This window comes from Dermacentor albipictus, chromosome 4, assembly GCF_038994185.2.
Source record: "Dermacentor albipictus isolate Rhodes 1998 colony chromosome 4, USDA_Dalb.pri_finalv2, whole genome shotgun sequence".
NCBI lineage: Eukaryota > Metazoa > Arthropoda > Arachnida > Ixodida > Ixodidae > Dermacentor > Dermacentor albipictus.
In genome coordinates this window covers 120,790,827-120,818,328 of record NC_091824.1, presented here as the reverse complement: position 1 = coordinate 120,818,328, position 27,502 = coordinate 120,790,827, and the positions used below count along the sequence as shown (strand labels likewise).

The 27,502-nt window shown below is 40.4% G+C and overlaps 1 protein-coding gene across 26 annotated transcripts in view; it reads right to left on the bottom strand.

The window, feature by feature from the left end:
- Window positions 1-27,502, bottom strand: part of l(1)G0196 (inositol hexakisphosphate and diphosphoinositol-pentakisphosphate kinase) — a 73,808-nt gene that overhangs the window by 7,200 nt on the left and 39,106 nt on the right. For 13 of the 26 annotated variants that reach the window (XM_065449289.1, XM_065449287.1, XM_065449265.1 and 10 more), the window contains 14 exons: window positions 25,225-25,269; window positions 23,046-23,167; window positions 22,296-22,408; window positions 16,273-16,348; window positions 15,384-15,525; window positions 11,681-11,904; window positions 10,585-10,727; window positions 9,949-10,063; window positions 9,760-9,867; window positions 6,534-6,653; window positions 5,130-5,267; window positions 4,337-4,475; window positions 3,325-3,390; window positions 2,362-2,472 (listed from right to left, as the gene is read on the bottom strand). In XM_065449289.1, the coding sequence (XP_065305361.1) occupies window positions 2,362-2,472; window positions 3,325-3,390; window positions 4,337-4,475; window positions 5,130-5,267; window positions 6,534-6,653; window positions 9,760-9,867; window positions 9,949-10,063; window positions 10,585-10,727; window positions 11,681-11,904; window positions 15,384-15,525; window positions 16,273-16,348; window positions 22,296-22,408; window positions 23,046-23,167; window positions 25,225-25,269 (1,662 nt within the window). The remainder of the gene's footprint in view (window positions 1-2,361; window positions 2,473-3,324; window positions 3,391-4,336; window positions 4,476-5,129; window positions 5,268-6,533; window positions 6,654-9,759; window positions 9,868-9,948; window positions 10,064-10,584; window positions 10,728-11,680; window positions 11,905-15,383; window positions 15,526-16,272; window positions 16,349-22,295; window positions 22,409-23,045; window positions 23,168-25,224; window positions 25,270-27,502) is intronic. The other 13 variants (XM_065449276.1, XM_065449282.1, XM_065449283.1 and 10 more) reach the window with 6 other exon arrangements.

The following is a 27,502-nucleotide window of genomic DNA, read 5'->3' as shown; positions in this document are numbered from 1 at the left end:
GAGTGATGCTGTTTTGTTGCTACAGATGCTGTGCCACATTTTTCGCTCAATGGGACATTTTTCGCATCAATAAAGGAATCTGGTTACAGATACAGAGAGTGGTGTTGCCACCATTCTTTACATTCTGGTGATTTCTGGCACGCCAAAGCAGTCACCTTACTCCGGAATACTTAATCTTTCAGTCTGCTTCAACTTCACGTTTGTTTTTGAAGCCTCTTTGAGGACAGCAGCTTGTTAAGTAAACAAAGTACACTAAACTATTGCGTTCAAGAATGAGTAAGGTGTCGATGCAAGAGAGAAAAAACACACACAGAATAACTCAAAGGAGGGTGCTTTAATAGTACCACAAAGTGACTATCATCGATTTTAACAGAAACAGCTGGTGGCAGAGGAGCATGTTATGCGCATGCTGCTTTGTGAGTAGAGACTACGGAAGATGCCATTATATCCTAAAAACACCAAGTGGCTGCGTCCATATTTCTCACTGTCCCAGGCCCTTTTTCTGCTCCTTTTATCCTCATCACTATTATAAGCTTTTTTTTATATGACTTAATCTTGTTCAACACATACGACACACTGTGTGAGAAAAAGTCGGTTTCCATATGTTGGCGTTATGAGCTTAAGGTTAGTCGATACACTTGGAATCAAGGAAGGTCCAATGTAGGGTTTTTGGTTTCGATTGTGGCGCAGAAGCTGACATTTGACAGGTTCTACAACCTGGAGCAATACTGTTGGTTATGAGGGATACTATTGCGGAGAGCTCCGAGTTAATTTTCATCTCCTGTTTCTTTTTTTTACGCTTAGATCTCAATCTAATTATACACAAACACTTATGCATTTTACCCCCAACAAAATACAGCTGCCACTGCTAGGAATTAAACTCCTGACTTTGTGCTCAGCAGGTGAATGCCGTAGCCACAGAGCCACTGTGGTCCGTGATGCACAACCTTCATATCACTGTGTTACCTGACAACATTTGGTGGACAATGCTTGGCAGTAACAGGTAAGCTGGGGAAGATAAGAGAGACTATAAAGTCAGCGAGAGGCAGCGAGAAGTTCAAGACTCTACAACATAACCTATAAGCCTTTCAAGCTTAAAGAAAAGAAGGCTTGGTGCAAGTTGGTCTGTGGTAGGCTTGCAACAGGGTTTGAGTAGGCTTTAAGAATTCAGCTAGCTTTCCTTTTTCACAATGTGGTGTGAGTAGCTTACATACTTCAGAATATTTAAATAGCAAACATAAGGGCTCAAGGCAGGATCAAATTAAACTTCCAAACTAGAAATAGAAATAATAGAATCATTTGAAAAAAACAACTATAATGAGTCTATAGCATTCAAAAGTACATAGCAAGCTCTACTGTATCCTCTAAAGCAGACATAAGCCTCAGAAAGTACTACACAAGGTGCTGCTTGTAAAGTAGAGAAGAATTTTTTGTACACTACACTTTTCTTTCGTGCAAATAGGGAAATGTGTCTAATGTTCAGGAGCAGAAATGAAGCTTATGTTTTTAATACACAATGCATTAATGGCAAAGCAAGTGCAACAGCCACATCAGCAACAATAAGCATGCTGGTTAACAGCAGAGCCCCATATAAGGAGTAAATGAGGTGTTAATTTGGAGTGCTGTATCATCATGCAAACATGCATGAACACAATAGGAGACACACAAAATAAAAAAAGTCACTCTTACGTGGCTTAAAAAGGAGGCAAGAACACTCATGCAGCCAGTCAATAAACTGAAACAATGACTACTTAATTCTCCTGCAATCAACTGATGATGATGATGGTAACCTAGTGGTGCTTTTTATACCGGGTATATTTCGGGCGCCACAATGTAACAGTATTCCATGAAACAATGCAAAATGTCAGCACCTTCAATAACGGTCAGTGTGCCTTGAGCTATAGTGACAGGCATGATTAAAGCTTCTCAGAGTGTTAAACACCAAAAGAGCTCTATTCTGCCATCTGCTGCAAGCTTTTACAAATTATAACATTGCACAATTTAATAAAAATCTTACTCGCCCATCTTAGGAGGAAGTAATGCAGTATGCAAATCATATTAGTGTTCCTGCTGTTTATTCTGGCATGGCTACAGCAAAGCTGAGAGAGTTCCGAGCAGCATCGATTTCACACTAAAAACTAAAGAAGAGTCGAGTATAGGTAGTGGCCACTTTCTCCCAGAAATTGGCCACACCTTGATCACCAGTTTGTTTACCATAATCCTATAGCAGTAGAAAAGCCCCTTTTCTAGCTTAAAAACATAATTAACTTCAAAATATGTCAATGGCGCATTTGCTTGTGTATGAAATATTTGTAGTGTAAGCAACCAGATAGTGCACAGCCCACAGGTTGCCTGTCTCACCTTTGTCTACCTTTGGAGGCTCTGCGGTATCGCTGTCCAAACTCCTCGGTCGTTGGCTGTCCGAGTTACATCGCACAATTGGGTATAGCTTCAGATGCTCATCTCCAGGTGCTGTTAATTAGAAGAAATATGCGAACAGACAATTGGTGTGTCAGTTGCAACGGTTTGTCATTATTTTACGCCACTTAAAACTGCACCAAGGCAGCTACATCTTAATCCTACAGCACAAAAACACAGGAAAGCTTCATTAAGAATGGCAACATAAAGATTCTGAACCCTATTTTTGAAGCTACATGCCCTTAATCTTTTCCAAAGGTTTCTACACCACCTCTATCCTAATGAGAGCTACCGTGTGGTTATGTTATGTTAGGTGCTTTGTACACTAAAGCTTTGAAACTATAGACTATGAGTACCATTCTTTAGAGCCTTCAACTGCTGATGACATAACAGACCTATCATATGGTCCATGATAATCTTTTAATGTGCTTAGCAGCTCTAAAACTTCAAACCAAAGCATATAATTTTCTGTGTCATCAAGTCACGAATGCATTTAAAATGTGGCTCTGTGACGATGATTAAATAATACCAGCGCTTATGCTACAGCGGAACATCCACAAGCTGCATATGCCAATATCATTTTGCCAACAGTTTGCCAATATATTCATCACCTGCACATACAGTCAACATTTAGTGACATTATCCCATTACCTTGTCTTTGCATTTGTTGCCAATATACCAATATAAGCGCAACCAAGAGTCGCTAAACATTCTATTAAGTAAAAGCTCATTGGTATGTTGCCACGCTTTGGAAAGTACACAGTGAGCACTAAAGAGCACCAGGGCACACTTCAGTTGACACAGAAGCACATGAACACGCACACACACACACAAAAAAAAACCACGTACAAACACACACACAAACACACACACACTACTTTCCAAAAACAATATCAGACTTTTTACCTTTCATGAGGACAACAGTATGGGTAGCTGCAGGTTTGGGTGCGGTGGTGACAGCTCTAGTGTGCACTACAATGAAATACACAGCTACAAGTTGCAACGCAGGTTGCAAAAGAAACGATACACTAAAAACATAATACAGTCAAACCTCGACAACGATATAATGAATAATCCGATACAATGAAGTGAACAAAATTTTGTTCTCACTGCTATAACCAAACCAAAATTGCAAAGTCTGCAGTTACAGTGAAGCAGATATTTGTTTGCTTGCAGCTCAAGTTGAGCAATATGAACGGGTAGCTAGATCTAATCACTGGCGCCCCAACCAAAAGTGTTTCAACATCTATTTCGCTCTTGAAGGCAGTGCAACGACATGGTTTCAAAACTGCGAGGAAAGTTTCACGACGTGGGACGAGTTTCACCGTCGGTTACTCAAGACATGTATTCTGGTAGCAGATATTAAAATATTTAGCAAGTGCAACTTGAACCGGGAGATCCTGGAGACGCATGTGCATTTTGCCCAATGACCTGGCTTGGCTGGCCCTCAGCTGGCGAGCCAATATACTGATCTCGTGTGGTCACACTGACCGCACGGTTACCATATTGACACTGCAAAGCGCATCTGTAATTCAGCATTGTTCACACACGACGTATCGGCATGGCAAGCCACCAACTGGCCAGCATAATCATCAGAAGACCTTTGCTAGCCTGTTGAAGGTGTCATGCTTGCGTTTCTTTCGCATCACAATTTTTTTTCCAGTGATATAAGCGTGTATGTTTATAACGAATATTGAATATTGATATTAAGGTAATTTTGTGTCAAATGCAGCCTTATAAGGTTTGACTGTATGAAACTTCACACACTTAAAGATTCTTATTAAGTAAGTCTCTGTAATCCGTGCTTTAAGCAGCATCGGTTGGGAAGCATCGCTTACATAGCCAGTCAGGCTGCCAATGTGCAAATCAGTAATATTATAAACTATCAGTCTGGCTTGAGGTGTGGATTAACATTCACCTTCCATGGCCGTGCACTGCAGAACTTTTCCAATTGGTATTGGCTGCGATGAAAGAAACAGAGGCACCAATGAAGTAGAAGTTCTTGATGTAGATGCTGCTTCTTTTGAACTGCCATCATCCAGAATAGTAGGAGATTCCTGTGCAGGGCAATAAAGCAAAATAAGTGCCGCTAGAAAGTATAAACTAAATGCCCTGTGGGAATGTCAGAACTGTGCAACATCAACCATGTAAACATAACGTCTCATAAAAGCTTACTTTTAAAATTAAGGTAGGTCATGGTTACAGTCAGTAAGAGACTGTGGAGGTGATGATGATGAAGTATTGTATCATGAACAACAGTTCCATGGTTTAAAACAGTGCTTGTGAATACAAATGCACTAAATCTATGTGCAAATGCACTTAATTTGTGTCCAAGCTACAGGTAAAAAATGCAGAAAAAAAGATCCTGTGGTTACTATGTGAGGAAGAAATAACCTATCTAATTAAAAGGCTACTTCATTTAATTGATTGTGCTAACTGATCTTGAAATTTAAGTTTACACCTATTACAGAACTATTACCAGTACAACAGTACAGTACATCATAGTGAACAAGTAATTCTACAAGAATCTCGCAATATGTAAATACTTTTTATTTCATAACATTTGAGACAGAAACAGTTCAACGAAATAGTCTGCACTCTTGAGAAAATGAAGAAACCAGTTGCAATCTGTCTCCGTGTGATCAGTGTCCGAAAAGAAGAGTTGAATGCACCAAACTTCAATAAGAACGTAATGAAAAGTGGAAACTCACATGATCTGACCATACTTCCTCGTACCTTCCCTCATCATCAAATGTAAGTTCATCTTCTTCCTCTTCAATGCAGCCAGGTTTTTCTCCTGCTTCATGAGACGCTGCTCCGAGTATACCCTTTTCCGATGACTTTTCTCTCTGTAAAAAGGATGAAGTACTGAGCAAGGACTGTGTAATCAAAAACATCAGGCCCGGAATCAGGTTCCAGGGTCTTTATTTCTCGCTTTCACTGTAATGCAGAATCTATGGAGTGATGAAATTTTGCCACTAACACCTTTTTAAGTTCTAACATTCTTTAATAAGACTGATATTTATCTGTGGTGAACCTCGTAAAGCCCAACACTGCAAATTTTTGTTTGTTCAGACAAATAAGCAATACACTATGCAATCACCCCCCCCCCCTCAGCATCTCTATTTATTTATTTATATTCACTTATTTAGCATACTTCCAAGGCCCGAGGGCATTAGAGGAAGGAGTGGTAGATACAAATATTCGCACAGTAAAAGAGAAATAAAAAACAGTTATAACAAGTAAAGCAAAACATGTTAGCAAAAGGCTTCATGAATGGCAGTCTTGAAGCTGTCAATGTCAGTGATGACAACGATGGAAGCGGGAAGGTGGTTCCATTCTTTGCTCATCTTTGGAATGAAAGATTCGCTGCAGGTATTAGTCCGACAAGATGGCACACCAACTTTACAGTCATGGTCTGAACGCAAAGTCTGCATGTGGTCTGCAATGCTGCTTTAGAATGTAAAACATGAACAATAGCCTTACTATGTGTTACAAAAACACCGCACAGGAGGAGATCAACACTAGCTTATCAAGAGATGTATCTGGAAGGAACAAACATCTCTTGTTCAACTACAGTTGAGTAATTCAAGTTTCCATTTTCGTGTCAACCTCTGTCTTATGCAAAAGGTAACAAATAATACACTTAAAGGAAAACATACTACTATGTGAAATGAAATCAAACTAGAATAAATAACAGAAGCAGTAGAGTGATGTAAGATAACTGAACTTGCAAGTACACATGAAAACAATAAGCATGTAATACAAACCTAGTACAGGTAGCTCAAATTATAATATTAGAGAACAGTTATGTTGGACACCCTGTGTTGCAGTTATCCATTTATCCCTATGTTACTGACCTAGTATGTTCAGGCTGATGTATATAAAGTACTCTACAGCCTGTATTTTTCATCTACACTTAGCACACTAGAATGGGCAATAAACTTCATATTTATTTCCTGACCCAAGCAAGCTCAACAGTTAAATTCAGTAGGCACTAAGAAAAGCATGAATGCAGCCAAGAGAAAAAGCAATTGCGTGCATGGGCCTCTTCTCCATCTTTCATTTGTGTTCTTGCGGTTTTAATCTGCAAAAGTTATAGAAGACAAGAGTACCGGTCCACTGCGACTTTGCGGTCGGAAACCAGGACCTGGCGGCAGGTTCTTCTGGACACAGCAGACAACACCAGGGCTGAAGTGAAGCTCCACATGGAAGCGCTCTTCTGAGTGCTGGTCCTAAAAGATGACAATGAGCTTAACCACTTATAGCTCAAATTATATTAATTTTTTTGAAGAAGGAAAACAGTTGAGTTGCCTCCAAAGTACTCTTATGTGTGGTTAGAACATACCATTTTCTACTTCTGGGTTAAATCCGGAGATTAACTAAAAGAGAAGTGAAATGGGAGTCTGGCATGAGAGAATGTTAAAAGGGTGGGCGTGCGAACATGAACACAAGAAGGAACAAAAAGGACAACACAAATGCCACATTTATACTATCCTTTTCGTTCCTTTTTGTGTCTTTGTCTGCCTGCCCGCCTTTCCGTAACACGAATTGCGACCAACTTGCTCAACTTTCAGCCGCTCCATTAAAGAATGGTGCTATACTGTCAACTTCCATTAATTCAACTCTAACGGAACTGATGAAAGTGATCGAATTATCCGGCAGGTTGAATTAAACAAGATGCAAAAAAAATCTCAGAACATACCACTGATTAATTTTGCAGTATTTGCCCAATTTTAACATGCTCCCGAATCAAATGTGCAGTCACGTTCTACGTGCTCAAAGTAGGAAACTAACATCGATTTCTAAGCAAAAGAAAAGGAACACCAAAGTGGGCAGGGGATTAATATGTGTGGCACAATGGCGGCCAGTTTCCTAACGTCCGCTTCACCGCAATACAACCATGTTATGCAGCAAAGCATGAAGCATACCCAAACGCGGTTTCCGGCTCGATTTTCTTGGGAAAAAAAGGTTGCACATTAAAATCTAATAGATAGTGTGTTGCAGCTTAGGGTGGCATCGGGGCAAGGAATCCACCAAGCCCATCGACTACTACGTCAGGTTGTAGAAAATGAAGGAAAAAGGGTTTATTGGCTTAGTTACACGGCTCCAGTTATGGCAGCCCATACCACGCAGGAGCAAGTTAAATGCCCGAGTTCACATAAAGGCCCTCTGTCCCACTGCTCGAGAAGTTAGTGCTTTTAATACCGTTGTCGTCCCTAGGCGAGTCGACTAGGGAATCTGAAGACTGTCCAGCAGCAAATCACAATCATTGACTTCGTTGCGATACCCCGCGCATGCTTGCAACGCTCCACAGTAACTCTGCTTCCAAAGCCCAATAGTATGGATATGCGGCAGGATCATAACCTGCGAATCCAAAGTCGCCATCGTTTGGTAGCATTGGATGCCCCCTCCCCCCGCCCCTTCGCGCTCTCATCCTTAGTTCAGGCTGTCAGGTAATGGTGGGGTTGGTGGCCTTTTGGTGAAACCGTGTAAAGTCGGTGTCCGTGCTGTGTTGACGTCTGGATAGGTTCTGACGGATGGGTGGTGGTTTGCCTCATGGCAAATGTCTAATTAACTGCAGATCTCAGGTTCCTTTTTTGTTTGGTAGCAATGAAGGCCTCCCCCCTCCCCCCTCCACCTTTTATTTTTAGCTCAGCCTGCCAGGTATGGTGGAGTTGTGGCCTTTTTCGGGACCCATCAAGAGACGGTGACCACACTACATTGGCGTCTGGATAGGCGCTGATGGATGGGTGGGTGTTTGCCTTGTGGCAAACGTCAATTCACGCTTTTGTGTTATCGAGAGGTAACAAGCATAATTAGACACTGTGAGCTACCATTATTGCTTGAAATTCTTTCTAAGGCAGGCAGAAAATAGTCGTTTTCGATGGGAGATGACATGAGTTCAATGTATTCACTGGCCACTAAGCTCTGCCGAGACAGACGCTGCCAGTAAAAGGGTCGCTATTAGGGTCACACCATCTTTTCACGCGGCAAATGAACTTAGCACTGATTCAGTCCACTTTCTATCTGCGACTCAAAACCGAAATGAGGAGTGCAATGAGGCCTACAGCCCTTATTTTATGCAAGGTCCTTACCTTCTTTAGTGAAGAAAAAAGAACAGATGTAGCACAACCCCAAATTTTGTTTATGATGAATGTAAAGATATGAATACAAAGTCCACAATACTATTCAGTGAAATTTGTACTGTAGAAACCTCAGCATCATAAATAAGCCAGCTACAAGATAAATGTGCACTATACTATTTTGAGCTTTAAGTATGAGTGGAGTCAGCCTGAACTCTTACTTCAACCAGGTCCCTGTAAGACTCAATGATAGGTTTTACTAGCCATACCAGCAGGCCACTTAAAGAAAAAAGTAAGAGGGAACACAAATCACATTGCTTTGAACGGGATATAATGTCAAAGTATGTAATAGAAACGGCCCTTTCCACATGCAACGAATTACTGCATGAGTACTGCATGCCGCTCTTGAAGTTTGTGGGCCCCATAGTCAATTTCTAGGTAGGACCATCTGGAACATGATTATTTCGGACTGGAGTGGTACCAATTATATCAAGTGATAGCAACTATGTGCGACTTGAACATAAGATGCTATAGCTTGTGGGGAGCACAGGCGCCCATGTTCCCCTGCGCCGTCTCGTCGAGAGCCGACATAGACAGGGGAGAGGCGCACTATGCCCTCTCACAATTCTCCCTCGCTCTCGCGACGCGCGCGCGCCCTTCCTCCCCGACTTGCGGGCAGGTAGCTGACGGGCGAGGAGGACATTCCCCTCGCCAGGTAAAAAGGTACAAAACAGCGCCATCGAGGGAGACCCGCTCTCTGAGGCCGGACCCCTAACCTGCCGGACTGGAGTACCTGCCGCAACCCATGAGTGACCACGTTGCCCGACTATCCCGGGCAACGAGGCCAGCCTATTTATTACTATTACAGAGAGGACGTTCCTCTGCCAGTGTTCTTTATTGCCGGTAGCAATAAACATTCTTACAGTTGACGCCGCTGGTTGCCTTATTCGTTCAAACCCAACGTAGCCGCGATTCCTGCGCTACGGGTTGGGGAGTAACACAAAGCGACTGCGTGGGGCTAGATCCGGAGCTCGCCTTCAGCCCTAGCCGCATGCAGAGTGGAACCCCCACAAGCTGAACAGGACACCTAAAACGTAAAAGATACTAGCAGGATTCCGATCACAAGAACATCTCATGAAGTAATGCTAGCTGTGCTAGCTAATTCAGTGCTAGGTTACTGCAAACGTATTTTACGTTGCGTGCGTTGTAATATTTTGCAAAGTCGAGTACTACTTTAAAATCTACGCACACGTACCTTCGTGGGATCCTCATACAGCATAATCACAATCTGTGTCATGTAGTTCAGTTCGGTGACTGCATTCACGTATTCCATGGCTCTGCGCCACTGTTCATCCTTGGTCTCCTAGAAGATGTTAAATGAATTACAGGAACAAATTTCTTGTTACTGCACAAATGTGGAGAATGACAGCACTGGTGTACTTACATCTAGCAGACCTCCATATCTGAGCACAGTCAGCAAAGAATGGATGTGGCTTTCACTAGTGAAGTACAGCCTTGTGCGGACATGTCGACCAGGCGAAGAGACCCCATGCGAGTACCTGGGTGAACATACCAGATACACATTTTTTTTGCTTGATACTTCAATTGAGTACAAATTTAATTTTTGGCTGCAATTTCTGCTTTACCAACAGTGCTTACAATAACACTATGAATAAGTGTACAAAAGGAAGAGAGGAGAGGTAATAGATAGATATAGTTACTGATTGATTCATGGGGTCAAGAGATGACTTAGTGGAGGGCTTCGAATTATTTTTGAATTGCTGGGGTTCCTCAACATGAACCTAAATCCAAGCACACCAGCATTTTTGCATTTAAGTTGCCTCAAAATGCATGGTGGGCAGGAATCGAGCCTGTGAATATAGAACTCTCAGTAGCTCACCCGTATCAGCATTGCCTTTAGGATTTACAATGATAACGCTTAAACATGGCATGTGCTCACAATGGAGGAAGGACCGAGAATTGGGTGGTTTAGGCCAGACTTATGAAAATTGTAAATACTCTACAGTTTCTATATGTTTTCAACATCTGCTTTAACTATGACTAGACATGCTGCACTCACTGTGGATTGAGTCGATTCACACTTTCAGTCTCGTCCGCTGCGGGGTCGATGTTTCGGTGCAGATCTGCTCGGATCTTCTTCAGCAGAGGTGTGCATATGCCCAGACCAATTGTAAGCTTTTCTTGGAGAGTCAGACCATACTCCTGCAAGAGCATTCCCTCCAGTGAGGTTGGCCACTGCCATCCACCAAACACTTGTTCTTTTTTATACCGATACAAAACTGTTCAGTTATTCTTCTAAACACAGAACTATAAGGTAACTGGTGTCATCGCAAGGTGGCACTTTATTGACGAAATGCTATAATCTAAACCACTGTAGACTTTCCCATCACAAAGCTGCCCAAGTGCTTCTTCACAGTATAAACAAGCTGTTTATGTGCGACTGTTACATTGTTACAGAGAAAAGTATATATACTAGTTCAGTGCAGCTGATGGAATAGACTTTAAAAAAAGAAGCAGTTAAGATTGTTTAATGAATTAAAATTGTAAAACCATTTTCTAATGCGGTCGTGGCTGCACATAGCTGTCACAGTGTGGCCGAGCACATACACAGCCCATACACCGTGCTTTAGAAGTAATGTGCCATGCGTGCAAAAAGGGTGAGCTTGCCAACATGGCATGGCATCATGTGCGTTGTCTTGGACTATGTTTAGTATTGGAGGCTTCTCAATTTCTTTTCAGTTTCCCACCTTTGAATACTACATAATAGGATAACAACAAAGCACTTCTAGTGTGCCATGATTCTAGCCGAGTGGGCACATCAAAACTGCCTGCCAGAATGCCCTGCTCAAGGTAGCTGCTGACCCAGGCCAAATTCGAGGGGTGCAAACTTAAGCTTGCCAAAGCTGCAAAAATGACAATGCATGCCTCGAGCTGGTCACTTGGGCCCTACCCAGCTTGGCATGTGTTAGCGTCTCAAGCTGGAACAATTTGCGCACACTTCGCGTTATGTAGCTGTCAACTACAGTTGAGGTGGCCAAATTTTTTTAGTAACTTCAGATTGTTTGTTTTTCCAGTTAGTACATTTCCTAAACACTTTTTTTTTTTCAGAACGTATGACCGAAGTTCTAACATACTAATAATGTGTTTTCTATTACCTGGGGTATGACAACATCGGCCAGAGCCTTGGCATACAGGTAGAGCTCTTCTGCGTGCACAAACTGCAGTGTATGCTGGTTGTGCTGCAGGTCATACTTGATGCAGTCGTAGACATCGGGAATTTTGCTGATGTCAAACTTGCCGTTCTTCAGCTTGAAGTCCTTTTCCAGCTTGGCCCAGCGTCGTAGCATCAGCTCCCACGTCTCCCCGTGGTACAGGGGAACTAAAATAATTTAACATGGCCCCATCAGTTTTTTGCAAGTGTTCCATGTGAGACAAGCTCTGTTGCGTGCTCACACCACGACAGTCACCATGACAGTTTCAAGCAAGTGAAGCACAGCCAATGCTTTGCAACTGCTCATTTTCTGAGCCAACCATGACCACACTATTTCCTCCAGGTATTGCACGTGCAATAGTACAAGTACAGGAACAGGATGATGCCTCAAAACTAGAAGCACTAATGAAAATAATAATAATTTCATCATTTGTTTAACATGTGCTGCTTACATCTGTTCTGATTGAACATGTGCTGCAAAATTTACTATTATGGGCAAAATGAGTTAGAAAAAAGTGAGGACGGACATTTCAGTGTTTGTTGTCATTGGAAGCATGTTGTGATGTAGTGGGCTCTAAATTTTTCCTAATATTCAGCAATAATGATTTACATGAATCAAATTTCTGAAATTTCTCTGTGATCAAGTGCACTGCACATGAAATAAGCACGAAATAACCAAATTTGTTCTTTTACCTGTACAGCTTTTAAGGACCCAGATGTGGAGTGTACATTTGTAGATGCAACAAACTTGCAGAATAATTCCAAGTTCGTTGTCTATTCTACTGTTGTATATTTTAAATCATGCTGGAGGTCAAAGGACTATTTCAATACTAAATGCTGTACAGCCAGAATTCGCCACTGTTTATATGAGCTATCGTAGCTAGAACATGAAAATTTTCTTAAATCTGAAATATGATACCTCTGCCTGGTTCTCTGTAGCTAAAATTAAACCCCCAATCTCGTACTGTATATATTCTCATGTTCTAAACACACACCCAGCTATACGATGCGATTAATTCACACTTGTTATTTAACACGCACTGCTGTACTTATCTATGTTTTACACTACGGTCCAATAGTAAAAGGAATGCCACTCTATTCTTTAATCATACTTAACCTCCATAAGACTTCATGGTTATATTGCGCTTAGTTTTACAGTGATGATATTAAGTGAAGGACAGGACGTGGACGTACGTAGCACAATGTACGTACATAGCACAGGACGTGGACGCTATGTACGTCCACGTCCTGTCTTTCACTTAATATTGTCACTGTAAAACTCAGCACAATATAACCATGAACGTTCACCAACTAGCCCCCTTTATTGCTTTCCATAAGACTTGCCATTTTTAAGAAAATCTGCGGCTGATATAGTACATTAGGCCACATCAAGTGATAAATTATAATTGCAAATGCCTTCTTTTCTAGTTCACAAATGGTGCAGGCATTCTAATTAGGTGTTCAGGGGATCATAGTATACATGTCTACAACTGGTTGGTATTTGAAAATAATAAAGCGACAGTTGCATCCAACCACGGTAAAACTTATGCAAGATGCAAGAAAATTTGCTGTCATGAAAAGTTTTGTTTGTAATTGAATTAGCGAGACCTATATTGAACATGGCAATACATGAGCATGTTTGACTTTCAAAATTGGATGAGTTATCCCTTTTCCTTCTTTCTTAATCGCAGAGCAGTGATGCAGTTTTTGATTTCTGCAAAAAATAATTGTGAGGCAAGAAAATTACCACATGTACTGATCAACTTTTGCACAATCAGCAAGTCATGCACATCTGGCATGACTGGGGAACTGTGGAACCTGTGTGTAAATTTTGATAGATGACTAACCACTATAGCATACACCATTTTCATCATTTGGATGTTCATAACCAATTAAGCTTGCCTGGAGACTCGTGACAATGTCAATGAAACCCCCTTGATCTTCATTCCCAAATAAAATCAAGCAGTGGGGTTCAGCATCCGAAAGCAAACACAAGCTATGAGAAACGTACTGGTGGGCTCTTGATTCATTTCAACTGTTTGGCATTCTTTAATGTGCACCTAAACCTAAGTACACGAGCACTCTTGTTTTCCAACCCATCTAGATACAGCTGCCGTGGCTGGGATTTAAGCCCGTGATCACCTCCATTCTGTTTTACATACTTCTAGATGGTATGCTATGTACTCCTAATGCCTGTAAGCAAGGCTGCTGACACTAATAGGAAAAGTACAGTTGAATCCCGCCACAACGAATACCGCCACAACGAAATTTCCGCGACAACGAATAATTTTTTATTCCCCGCGAGTATCCTATAAGAATTAATGGCCTAAATTTCTCTGCACAACGAACCATTTTTGCAGAGCGTTTCCGCTTCAACGAAATTTTCGCGTGCAAAATCGAAACCGAAACTAGTTTTATTGGCGAGAAGTCCAAGTCAAATCCAAAGCCACATTAAGCATGAAATCACGTGATTGCAGTTCCGCCATTTTGGCTTTGTGTCGTGGTCGCGTTGTTCACTCGCTGCCTTTCTCTTCGACAACGACGAGTTTTCATCCGCAGGACACGATGGCAACGCAAGTGAAAAAACGCAAAACTCTTTCCCTTGAGCAAAAAGCTCAAATAATCGCCCAAGCAGAAAGCGGAAGGAAGAAAGCGGCAATTGCTGAAGACTTCGGAATTCCTGCAAGTTCGCTGTCAACGATTCTAGGCAATAAGGACAGCGTGAGAATGGCACTTGCTTCAGGCACATCCTCGAAGCACAAAAAGGTGACGCGGCCCCTCCATGAAGAGTTGGACAAAGCAGTGCATGCGTGGTTTGTGGAAGCACGAGCCAGCAACGTCCCCCTGTCCGGAAGCATCGTCCAGCAGAAAGCCTTGAACTATGCATGCCTACTTGGCATTGATGATTTTAAAGCCAGCATTGGCGTTACGCCGTGACGGCGTAACGCCAATCGCGTGACGGCGTTGCTCGCCGTGAAGCGTAAGCAAACCAAGCTTACAGATTTTTGGCATTAAACGCCTTTGCTGCTGCTTGGGCAATTCTTTCTGCGTTTCACGTCAAATTTTTGCGATAACGAAGTTCCGCGAGAACGAATTTTTTTTCGTGCACCGTGAATTTCGTTATAGCGGGATTCAACTGTAATGTCACACGCATACTATTTTTATGAACATAGTTTTTTTTTTACTAGAGTTGGTGTTTTTCTTTTTTCTCACTGTAATCTGTAGCACCATCCTTTAACATTTATGGCAGTGTTAGCAGCCTTCATACATGTAGGGATCATCTGCTTGAGGATAGCAGGCAGCACTGGTTTTTAACGACTCAAATAATAATATCACTTTTAATAATATCACTTTACAATCTCTAATTTCTTCATTCTAGCCCCGTTAAATATATATTTATACATTTACAGTATTATGTCCACTTATTCTTTTAGCTTTTTTATTATAATTCGTTCATCACCCGAATATTCTACTACTGGGCATCTGTCGCAACATGTTGCACATTCAATTGACTCGTTCTTGTTCCCTATGGCCTCCAACACCCTTGTGTCATACAACATCATCAAGTAATAACATTTTCACGAGCATCAACAACAGCAGTGGCACCTGCAGTACCTTTGAACAGTAGGATTGGGGGGTCAACTTACCGTGGGTCTTGCTTTCATCCTTGCGGCATTTGATCTGCTTGATCAGATCCTGTATGATCTCATACACGTGCTGACATGCCTTGACGGGATTTTTGATGAACTGCAGAGCATTCTGAATGGATCGTGCATGCGTGGGGTTGAGCTGCAAATTAAAACAAAGTAGAAAAAGCAAAAAGTTCTCCCCTATAATTACGTGCTTATAGAAGCACTCTCAAAAGTATGGCATTTTCCCTCTTGAAAAAAAAAAAAATGAGTGGGACATTATAGACATCACATGCACATGCATGCATGCACCTCCCTTCACACAAAGGCACGCACACACACGGACACAATTTTCTCAGCAAGATGTGGCATACACATAAGGGGGCATGTTTGATTGACTGATTAATTCAGCCATGCGCATTAATGTCCCAAAACAACACTGGCACTATGAGAGATGCCATAATGAAGGACTTCAGACTAATTTTGACTACACCAGATTTTTAAGTACTCACCTAAACCTTAGTGCATGAGCGTTTCTTACATTTGACTATGTATATGCACCCACCGAGCCTGGCAATCAAACCTGTGACCTTGTGTTCTTCAGTGGAACTCCACAAACACTGAGCCGCCATGGCAGGCCATCACACATTCCATGGCATGTTATTTAAAGGAAGCCCTTCCATAAAAAGCTTTTGAATGCACTGCCACATGGGACACATTTTTTAAAATTTATTCTTGATGACACATGCAATCACTGTGTGCAAATATGAATATTAAACAAGATATGTTGCAAAATGCCACCCCTATGAGAAATTTGAGCATGAATAAGCCAGAAGTGGTATTCACAAATGGCTCCTTTACACAATATTTGGTATAACTTTCATTCTAAGCCTTGCTCTCGCCGTACCTTTTCAAAGTCCTCTTCCGTGAAGTCATGGTCCACCTGGAATGCTTCATGCAGTCTCTGTTTCACCCTGTAATGACTTTCAATGTATACAGAACATATGGTCAAAAAGCATGCTTCTCTCGGGGCTGTCAGTGACCCAGAAACGTACAGAGACGTCAGGGATACGCAGCCCAAATCACCTACAGCATGCAGTTTTGTAAAGAAATGGCTACCGGGAGCAAACGTGGCCTGCTGAAGTCTGCAGGAACTGCCAACACAACAGTTGAAACAAGGAAGACGACAGAAATTGCATAGCGCTAAGTGACAGTCTTTGCCAAACATCATTATGGCTTTCTGTGTTGACTCATTTGAATGGTTTACACAATTGTATACCAATTAACAACTTTACATAAAGAACAACAGTGAATTGTTGGCAAATTTTAGTTTGATGGCTCTAGGAGTATTTATTTTAAACTCCATTTCTTCAATGTGCCAAGTTGTTCTTGAGGTACTATTTAAAATAATTTAACGAAATAACAGTGGAAAAAAGAAAAGCTGCGTGGCACCATTCTAGATGCCACAGGAAGGACACAGCTGGCATTGCTGACAGAGATTTCATGAGTGCAAGTATTATTTGTTACTGCAAATGGAATTTTCCATAATGTCTCAAATGGGCAAAAATGAGCGATAGTTTGGAGCTTTCCAAGTGTAACAGCTTCAATATAGTAAACATAAAAGGCGAGGAATGTACTGATGCAGTATGTACAGGTACAGCATGAAACTTTAAAAGTTTTTTTCCAAATAAACAGCACATCACTGGGCTGTGCAGTTTGGCATAAATGTTAAGAACAGAAGGGATAGTATGCACTTAAGGTTTCTCTGACATTAACTTTTTCATTACCACTAGAAATGTGCTCACTTTCGGTGCTTTTATGTTTTAACATGTTATTTCAAGACGTAGTTGGTGCAATGTATATTGCAATACATAAAATTTTAGCCTGATCATTGGTGTTTTGAATGGATGTATAGCAGTAATAATTGCTCATACAGTATTTGAGAATTTTTATGTGGAAGTTCAAAGAAGCACCTTGAGGAACACGAATGAAAGTAATTATTTGCTATTTTTAGCACAAGTACTGAGGGTAAAAAAAGAAAATCTGAAATATACAAGATATGGTTCCCAGTTCCTAGTATCAGGTTCCTAGTTCCTAACTTTTGTATGTCAGATCCCGAAAAACAGTTACTATGAAGATTTGTTCGCATATATACTGCCATAGCTGTGTAGAAAAGGAACAACTTTGCAAATGTAAAAGCAGGTAAGTGTGTATTACACAGGCATCATCTGTACACATTGCTGCACGCACCTGGTTCGTTTTTTAGTCAATTTGAGGCTCACACAGAAATTATTGTCAGGTCAAGGCGGATGCAGAAGCCTCTATAGATTTGATTATTGCGTTCGATCAGCTTTCCTGTGCAAGCCAGGTGGTCTACTGTGCATTCAACTGGCGCTGAAATCTCCACATGCTTTGTTAAGTTCCTGTACAGTCTTGTATAGTAATGTGGAGCGCTGCACAATATTGTGCAGTAATGAATAAGAACATTTCGACAGGTGACATTCTAAATGTAAGAGATTACAAAGGAAGTTGAGAGTTCAGTGGAACACCATCTGGCAAGGAGCAGATTAGAGAGCCAGTCAAGCTTTGGTCAAAGGACAGTCCAAGATCAAGTGCATGCTCTTGAGTAAGGGAAAACCAAAAAAAATGGGAAGGACTACTTATAGTGATTTGTACATATGGTGTAGGAAAATAAAGTTGTGCTTGATATTAGTCAAACACAATTATGAAAATATCACGCATTCTTGAGCATATGCCATTGTTTGAGACACCATTAAATTAGAAAATTGACAACCCAAGAAAAGCTTCTGTGTTTTCCCTGCTGCTGTAAATTAAATATTATGTTGCCAAGTTGACCAAAGTGGAAATTTTGCATTTTTTTATAGAACCACTAGGAATGCTGGAGGCTCATTTCAGCAATACCTCCAGTCAAAGTTTTATTTTTCCGAACTCCCCAATCTGCCAAAACTTGTCAAATCCAACAAATATTTAAAATTCAGTCGTAATCTGAGATGGTGCATGATGTTGCTAATAAAAAAATTAAACGGAAATGTTTAACAACATGTAAAGAAAACTGTCAGATTAAGTTGATCAATTTCTGTAGGCACGGTAACAAAAGAGTAAATAGACATTTCAGAAAAGGAAAATGAAGCCCCGGAGTTGCTTTTAGGGCTCTAAAAAGGCTCCCTGTTCTATCATTTTACGATTATGTGAGCCTTCGACAGAGCAAGTCATTTCGATTACCTACAGAAACTGTCAGAACTAATATAATGTCCCAATTTGCTGCTAATAAGTCCTAAACAATCACAACTGTTTTTTACAAACATGTAAGCATCAAAATTACATGGCACGTTCAAGTAATAAATTAATTTTGAGATAGGAGAAGAATAAACGCAACACAGGAAGCCACAAGTATCAGTTCTCAGCAAAGAACAGGTAATATTAAACATACTGAATTTTATTCCCACAATGATTGAGTTGTCTGAGCGTTCTTATAATGGTGCATTCATGCAACTCTAAACACTACAAAATATACTAGGTAACCATGCAGAGAAGGCAGTCATGCCGTTCACAACTATATAAGAGCTGGATGACAAAGTGTCCAATATTAAAACAGAAACCACATTTTTTCACCTTCCTATCATTAAACTGCCATCATACACTCGTTAGTTCTTTAAATAATGATGATTCAAGCTAAACATTGGGGCCGTTCAAATGCATAGAATGGAAGCATAAGCAAAGCTTAGCTTTCACAAAATAAAGTTTAATATAGCACAACTGCTTCAGAAAACAGCTCAGAAGTACTTAATACCTGTTTCCTTTGGCACTGCAACTTAGAGGTACGTGCCGGTACATAGTTCTGTCAACAAATGCTTTACACAACAATTTTTGAGCGCTGTAATGTGAATTCGATGAGTAACTTTCAAATAACATCCCTATGGTAATTACTAGAAAAGAGTCTTAACTAGCCATAATGTATCTTGTAAGCTTGATCTTAGCTGCACAGAGTAAAAATTTATAAGAAAAAAAAAGACCAACAAAAAGATTTAAAAACAAGGAATTTGTAGTACCCAAGTGATGTAAAGAACATAGCATTTAAATGCAAAGTAATGTAACAGAGACATGCATCTTGAACCTCTATTTTCTTGATTATTTTTAATTATGCTGTATTTACATGCTAAAACTACAACCTGATTATGAGAGACATGCCTTAGTGGGGGACTCCATATTAATTTTGACCACCTAGGATTTTTTAATGTGCATGTAAGTCTGAGTACACATTTTTGCATTTCACCTCCAATGAAATGAGGCCACCACATCAGGATCGAAAGTGCAACCTTGAGCTTAGCAGCGCAACACCATAGCTACTAAGCTATCGCAGCAGATGCCTATACTTTCTGAAGAGGTAAGAGTAAAGAGGAATCAGATTAGGATCAGACATGAATTTTTTCATATGTTAACTCTGCGAATAAAATGAACAAATAAATGAATAAATATGAAAGTTGATAAGCCAAGTCAAAAGGTTACTGCCAGAACTCCTGGCTACCTAGAAATGATACACTAGAATGAAAAGAGTAACTAATTACACCCCAACTAGCTGATGATTGAAGTGATGGCATCAATTTCACCAGCATAGCCTTACCAGACAAATAATTGGCAGAAACATGACTATTGCAATGGGCTGACTTATTGTAGGGAATGATGTTGTGAGATGGTAAACAGGTTTTTCTTCTTTTCTCTTTTCTTTCTCTTACAAAAATGTGATGTTGTGTGTGGCATTAACAGAGCTTCTGCAAATCAACTGGCTTGCTGTCAAAACAAATTTCAGTGCTACAACGAAATGTCATCACAGCGTGCAGCAGATATGAATAAGAAACAAAGGTGCACAAGATAAAGTTCTTGACTGATGAAATTAACCAAATTGAAACCTTGGCATGACTTTCGTATCATAACATACTGCAGAAAAGAAAATCATAAAAGTGTATAAACTCTTTTTCTGAAGTGAAACTTTAGAATATGTACTGATTGATCTGACTGAGGCCAAAAGAAGCAAATGTTTCATGAAGTAAGTGCAGTAGCAAGTGCACAATTGCATGAAAAAATGTTGCATATCGTTCAACAACCACAACATCAAATTCCTTTGCACATGGTACATAGTCTAAATTATTATAGAAAAATATGAATTCATGATTTGATGTTGCTCAGGAGACAGCATGTCAACCTTAAGCTCAAATAATGTGATGCCGCATGTTACTTACTTCTGTATCATTTTTGTACCCCTTCAAATTGTCAAGAAAGTAAAACAGGTTTAGCTGCATAAACTTCAATGTTTCTGTATTCTACAAACTCTGGACAAACTAATTATTATTCAAAAGACTAGCGCAACATAGCAGGGACAGACAGAGAGGACGACAGGACGAGCGCTAAACATCAACTTGATCGCTTGGACAAACTAAACCCAATTAATCTCAAACATGCAATTTAAGCAACATTTTTACATCTTACATACATGTCACTAAGGCATGTGGCTCCAACCATTCACAAAAGCTGTTTAATATAGGACTGCTTCAATAAATGGTACAAATGCACTTTCAATGAAAAATCATATGCAAACATTTTGCATTATAAACTTTCAAAATGTACAAATGCTCACGTATTAAGAGAAAATCAAAGTCAAAATGCATTTTACGGCCCTCTGTCCATTCTACATATGTCTCTTTGCCCATAGACCATGTGCCATGCCTAGCTAACTCCCACAACCTCCATAGTACCTTCAGGTACCTGTATGGAGGATTTTTAAGTAGTTTCTCAGGATTCTTAACAGTCACATTGTACTAAGAAGCAATAAATAATTCTAGTGGAAGCATATTTCTTGTAACCTCACCCCACTGCTACCCCAAATATAGGTTGTATGTTGATATTTAAGCAGTATTGTCAATGTAAAAGTAATCTCAAAGGGCACAATGTAATGGCTCCACAGCAAGGCAACCCGAAAGTGATTTTAATGGAAGCAAACATGCACCGTCATCTTGTAAAGAATGAATGTGACTATACTACAACTAAAATAAAAAGGTATGTTAAGTATACCGCATGCACACGTTCCTAGGGGTGGGCAGCACAACCCAGACGAAAGACAAAAGGAAGTACACAATACGAGCACAGTGCACTCGTATTGTGTACTTCCTTTTGTTTTTTGTCCGGGTTGCACTGCCTACCCTTAGGAACACGTTCAATCATCAACTCACCCAGCTTGCCATGTTAATACATGCACACACTGTTTATAATCAGTTGCGACAAAAATTATATAAAGAGACTCAAGCACAGCGGCAGTGCAACTGTAATGAGTGGAAGCTGTTTCCCCCATCTGATTTCATGCTATGCGTAAGTTTACCACAGCAACAAGGTACAAATAGCAACAAGCCATAATGACGAATTATAAAAATTTGTCGTTCTGAAAGTTAAGTGGGGTGAACACTTCACTATCGCTGTAAACAGTGGCATGAGGTCATGCTTCAAAAACACCTTATAGCCTTTTTTTTCTTTTGGTGATCATGAAGACAGCAAATTTTTATGTACCAGAATGCAGATGATAATGATCACAATGAACTTCTCATAAGAGCCTATCACACCTAAATCCTAAGCGTGAGTGCTATTTTTGGGACACTGTCGAAGTCTGCCACATTGTCAACTTGCCCATCTTAATGGCTCTGATTGGCTGACAGGACAGCTCTGATTGGCTCAAAACACAAACATGGCAGAATTTGACAACCTAGTGGAACTTGAAAATGTTCGGAGTAACACTGCAGGCCAGTGAACACTGGATACTGCCAGTAAAACAGCAGTAAGAGCTTAATAGTCAGTGAGAAATGAAACTCTTATCACCCCCGCGCAGATCTCCTTCCAACCATCATAGCAAAGTTTTCAACTCACATGTTTTGATACTTGCTGGAGTCACAGTCGTTGTCCAGTAGCCCGTTCGTGTTTGCCGACTTAACCATTTGGACAAGAATTGGCGTCAGTTCACCTTCCAAAGCCAGAAGACCCTAATAGCAGAGAACATTCCTCTGTTCAAGCCAGCCGTTAACATACTTCCAGCACAGAAAAATCACAATTACAACAGCGTGTCTACTACAGTGGCATTTTCAAGTTCCCTAATTATTGAAGGTTTTCCCTGACCTTTTATAAAAATTATTTGGCAGTCTATGACACTGGAGGTTCAGGCATAAGAGATAGTGGGCTATAGCTTGCTAGGTTACTATGCCAGCCCATAACTTTCAACAACTACTACCAGTAAAATTTGGGATGCACTATCAGAATTGACCTAATGGTGTGCTTCATGATACACCAACCACTCAGCCAGGATAATACTCACAAAACCAACAAAAGGCACCATTACTGTAGATTGCATAGGTTCAGTTGAAAACTTTCCAATGTGCCCTTATCCTCACCATGCCTATCTTAAGCATTACTTTCTTCAATTCAAAGTAATTGAAGTGAGAAGGCCCCGTTTTTTCCACAAAATTTTTCAGAAGTGAAAAATCCATAATCCCATAATAATCCCATAATAATTACAGGCTTTGCAGGTTTTCCTTGATGGTAGACACCCTCCTAATGTGCCCTTCTCTGCAATCTTTTACAGTTACATAGCAGTATGCATATATAAAAGGATTCTCTGCTTGCCTTGGCAAAAGCTGCAGCCGTCATTTGCACTCTGCCCTCGTCCGAGGCATATATCTTGAGGTCATGGCGGTAGGTGCTGTGGAGCCGCAGCAATCCCAGTCCTCGAGTGCCAGCGTATTCACCTAAAGTCGGTCAGCGCATCATAAAATAATAACAGCACAATGTAGCCCCCTAGTGGTTTGTCCAGACAAAAACCATTCTCAACGTTACGGAAGCACACAGTCAGACCAAAGTGTCTAATTCCTGGCTACAATGTCGGACACCCTGCGGTCATGTAAATACAGCTGACGGTACGGTTTCTTGAAACATATTTAGTGAGTAACTCTGTCTGAATTCCCCAATTTTTACATGTTTCTCTGAACTATTTGAGGAGAATTTCAGCGGCTCAAAAAGTGACAGACTAAGAGGTAGAGCTTGATGAGCTTCGACACCAACAATTTATGCATTAGTGCTCAGGAAAACAAAGAAAAAAAGAAGAATCCAGCTAACCATCCCTGACCAACACTTAAAACTTCTGCTCAAACTTTCGTGATGACAACTCTGTCTGCGGTTGTCTCAGAAATGCAGTGTATTACGAGAAATTTCTTGGGTGGAGTTACTCTTTGGGCATAAGCCAATACACAGAATTCTGTGAATGTATCAATTTCACTTTGTCCTTCCCTGATACAGAGAATTTCTTTGAAACATCTCCTGCCAATTCCACGGCTTTTCCATGTGCTTGAAACATTCCTGACAATACTACGTTTCCTCTGTTTTCCAGGGTGCTAGGCACCTTGTCTTTAGTAGCACTTGTTGTTGGGCTAGTTGGTACATGTCAAACAGCAATGAACTTAGCGGCAAAGCGTGATCACAAAAAAGGAAGGACAAAGAGGGGACAAGCACTTAAAGCCCACTGCAGGCTATGCAGCTCTGGGTGTGAGCCACCTGTGAGTTGAGCCTCAAAGTGGCTGGCTCTTTGGGACACAAGTTGGAACACCTTATCAGGCGAGTCAGCACTCCTATTTTGCTCTGTGCCATTAAAGTTTGCCACACAGATGACAAATCTCTCTCAACAAAGTGATTTCTGTCAAATGCTTTTTGACAAGTACAGCTCATCAAATCCTTGTTTTGTTGATGTCTTGAACTCGTTTATTACTTGCCAATGAATATAGGCTTTCTTTAAGTGGCTAAAAATGGTTATAGAAAGCATTTGCCCTGCAGTTTTAGCACAAGAAAATTTGCTATTGGCTTTTGCCCGAATAATTCATTTTATTTTGTTTCTGCCGACATGACTGACTTTTAGGGAATGACATCTTAGTTATAGACAGTAGTCTTTTTCCAGGAAGTTGCAATAGAAAATGGGGGAAAAAAAAGAAAAACAAGAAACTAAACTGCTTAAGAATGAGGAAAAACAACAACAAAAAAAACAGCATGGTGTGCTAACAACGATTCAATTACCCATGTTCTCATGCCTGAGAATCTATGACCTAGAGGCAGATTAATATGTACAGAAGAACACTGAAAGCGTTGTTATGATTATTGCACTATAAGTGTATGTCAGCCTTGGCCCTATTCTGAAGCAGTAGGCATTTGTGATGCCTCAGAAAACTTGAGATCAGTAATATGGCAAAATTAGGTTGTAAAGTGCATAACACCTAATCAGCTTTTAAATAGTCAATCATTGTTAGAAAATAAAGAACTTCAGTATAAATCTTTATTCAAGTACATGCTCCCTAAAGTTGTACAATCAATTTCTGTAAATTGAGTGCCCACTTATGGGCACTCAATGCAAGCTAGACGAACACAGCAAGTATACAAAACGTAATGCTTCCTTCAAACTTCCGAGGAAGCTTTATAGACATGATACACACAAGTGATTTGGTATCATAGATGCACTCTTGACCTGCCTCTAGCAACAAGAGTATGGCACCATGAAAACCTACTTCTACTCGACAAAAATGACCCCTGGTAGTTAGTACCAGTCTTTTGGCAGACAACTTTATCTACTGTAACATCTAGACAGTTTCTGTTCAAAGAGACCAAGCTTGATATTAAAATTGCTTTAAAAACACAACATTTAATCACTGCCAAAGAGCAATTTCTAGACATATCTCAAAAGAAACATATGACACTAAGCGTAAAGATATTTTGGCATTATTGAGGCTAGGGAAGCATGAGAAAGGTCTTTTGTCATGCTCACTCGTTTCTTCGATTGAAGCCGTTGAGAATGGTTGATGGCATTCCACTATTCACGAAGGGCGTGCGGAGAACAAGCAGCAACTGAATATTTCAAACAAATGCTGGCAAAGTAGAAAAAGTGTGTAGTGCACAATGCAAGGCCCTCCCTTGCTCACCGCCTAACTGCCCGCTATCAAAGCATTGCCAAGTAATGTGAATTGTTTTATTGATGGAGTCTTTATTCATTTATCTGATTTTTTCATCACAAGTTACATCTTGTGAAAGGGACCAAGGAGAAAAGCATTACTCGACGGCTTACATCCCAAAAGTGCACAGCTGGCTGTGAGGAAATAAAATAAATTAATTTTGATTCCTTGGAGTTTGTTAAATGCACATGTAAATACAAGCACACGAGTGTTCTTGCAGCTTGCATCAATTGGTATGCAGCAGCCACGGCTGGGAATTGAACCTATCTCATTGTGCGTGATAGCGGAATGCCATAGCGTTGTCATGGCTGGTATAAACCACATCAAGTGCTTTAAGAGTGGCAAAGCTCTTTCTCAAGGAAGAAAGAATAAGATATGTTCTGCCGTTATATGAAAATGTTCCTGAAAGCTCGAGCACTCACAAGGGAACTTCTAATTACTTTTTCTATTAAGCTAAGCTGCTCAACATAGTGATATGTACAAGGAGACCAAAAGCAACTGATGTGCAATGCATATAATGATATGCCAAAACTGATTTATGCTTTAACCATGAAACATTTATTTACGTTTCTTTGTATGTTTGTGACGAATAAAAAATTGAGCCCCTCGGATCCCCTTATTCCTCCCACACATTAACCACAATTAGCTTCTTTTCCGCAACTGATTGATTCAAGTCACAAAAGTCAATTAAGGTGACTGTGCCCCTTAATAACTTTGCAACTGCTTGAAGATAGCTTTTTATCAAGGTAAAGTGGCTCCTGTTGCTGCTGGATATCACATTCAGTTACGATCTTAAGTTGGACATGCGAGAATCTATCCATGAGCATCATGTCATGCCCTTTGAATGCCTGGTAGTACTACTAGAAAGTTCTGGAGACGGTGAATGTAATTTTGCCTTTCTCTGGAAAACTTCCTAACAGTACAGATGCAACAGGAGGCTGACTATGTGCCTCGGAGTCTGCTGCGGTCATGTGGGATGCAGTGGATTTACTCAATCTGACCAAGGCATCAGTGCAGCTGATTATTAAATTATTACTACCAATTATTCAAGCTTAGTTTTTTAGCTGCAGTAATTACCTAACATGCAGAATGACTGGACATGAGCTTGAAAGATGCAAGTGACTCCATAATAGAATTTTGCGAGACTGTTACTAAAGGTTACGCAAGCATATTTACGCAGCGGACTGTGAATTATTAATGAACTATGTGAAAAGATAACAAGGTGCATTAAGTCTAAATTTGCATCAGACTGGTGAGTAGCAAAGGCCTTGCAGTAGCACAACAACAAGCAAAAGAAAAAAAAGAAAAAATGCACATCGAATGACAACCACACATCAGCAGTAACAAAAGCCTCAGCAGCGATTGGGAGGAAAGATGACAACACTTTGGAGCAAACAAAAGAACAATCGTAAACACGTGACACAGTTTGACAAATTCATGAACACACAACAAACACTCATGCAGTACTGTATTTACTTTAAAGGCTATTAAATTAGATGAACTCTGTCACTTATTCTGTGTACTATATAAAGGGATGAAATGATAAGTACGTACTTAATCTAACAAGTCGGCAATCTCTCCGACTCATCCAAAAAGCAGTGGGAAAGCGATCAGAGTTTGCTTAAGCCTGTATTTTCATACATCTGAGGAATGTTACAAACTTGTTATAGCCGGTTCACTAAAAGCTGACAGATGAAGCATGTATAACTTGCATTTGGGTTCACACAACTGTCTCCAAATAAAGGCAGAGGCTTGAGCTTCAGCAAGAAATTACGTTAATTTCTGTTAACCTTTTGATGGTCACTGTTGTACATGTACAATGCCGCACACCAACCCCAAAACATTGCCGACGTAAATATATGGCACAGATTGTGAGTACGAAAATTTGAACCAGCTTGAGACAAGGCAACTATTGAAAGGTGTTGCCCACTCCTGAGGATCAGTAAGAGCTTTTACAATCTTGTCTTTTGTTTTAAATTTCAATACAGAGCTAGTACTAGGACAGACGTCATGGTTACATTAATTTAATATTCTTATGATGAAAAAGCAGCTTTATACTATGCAACTCAGCAATAGAAGAGAGAGGACTTTATT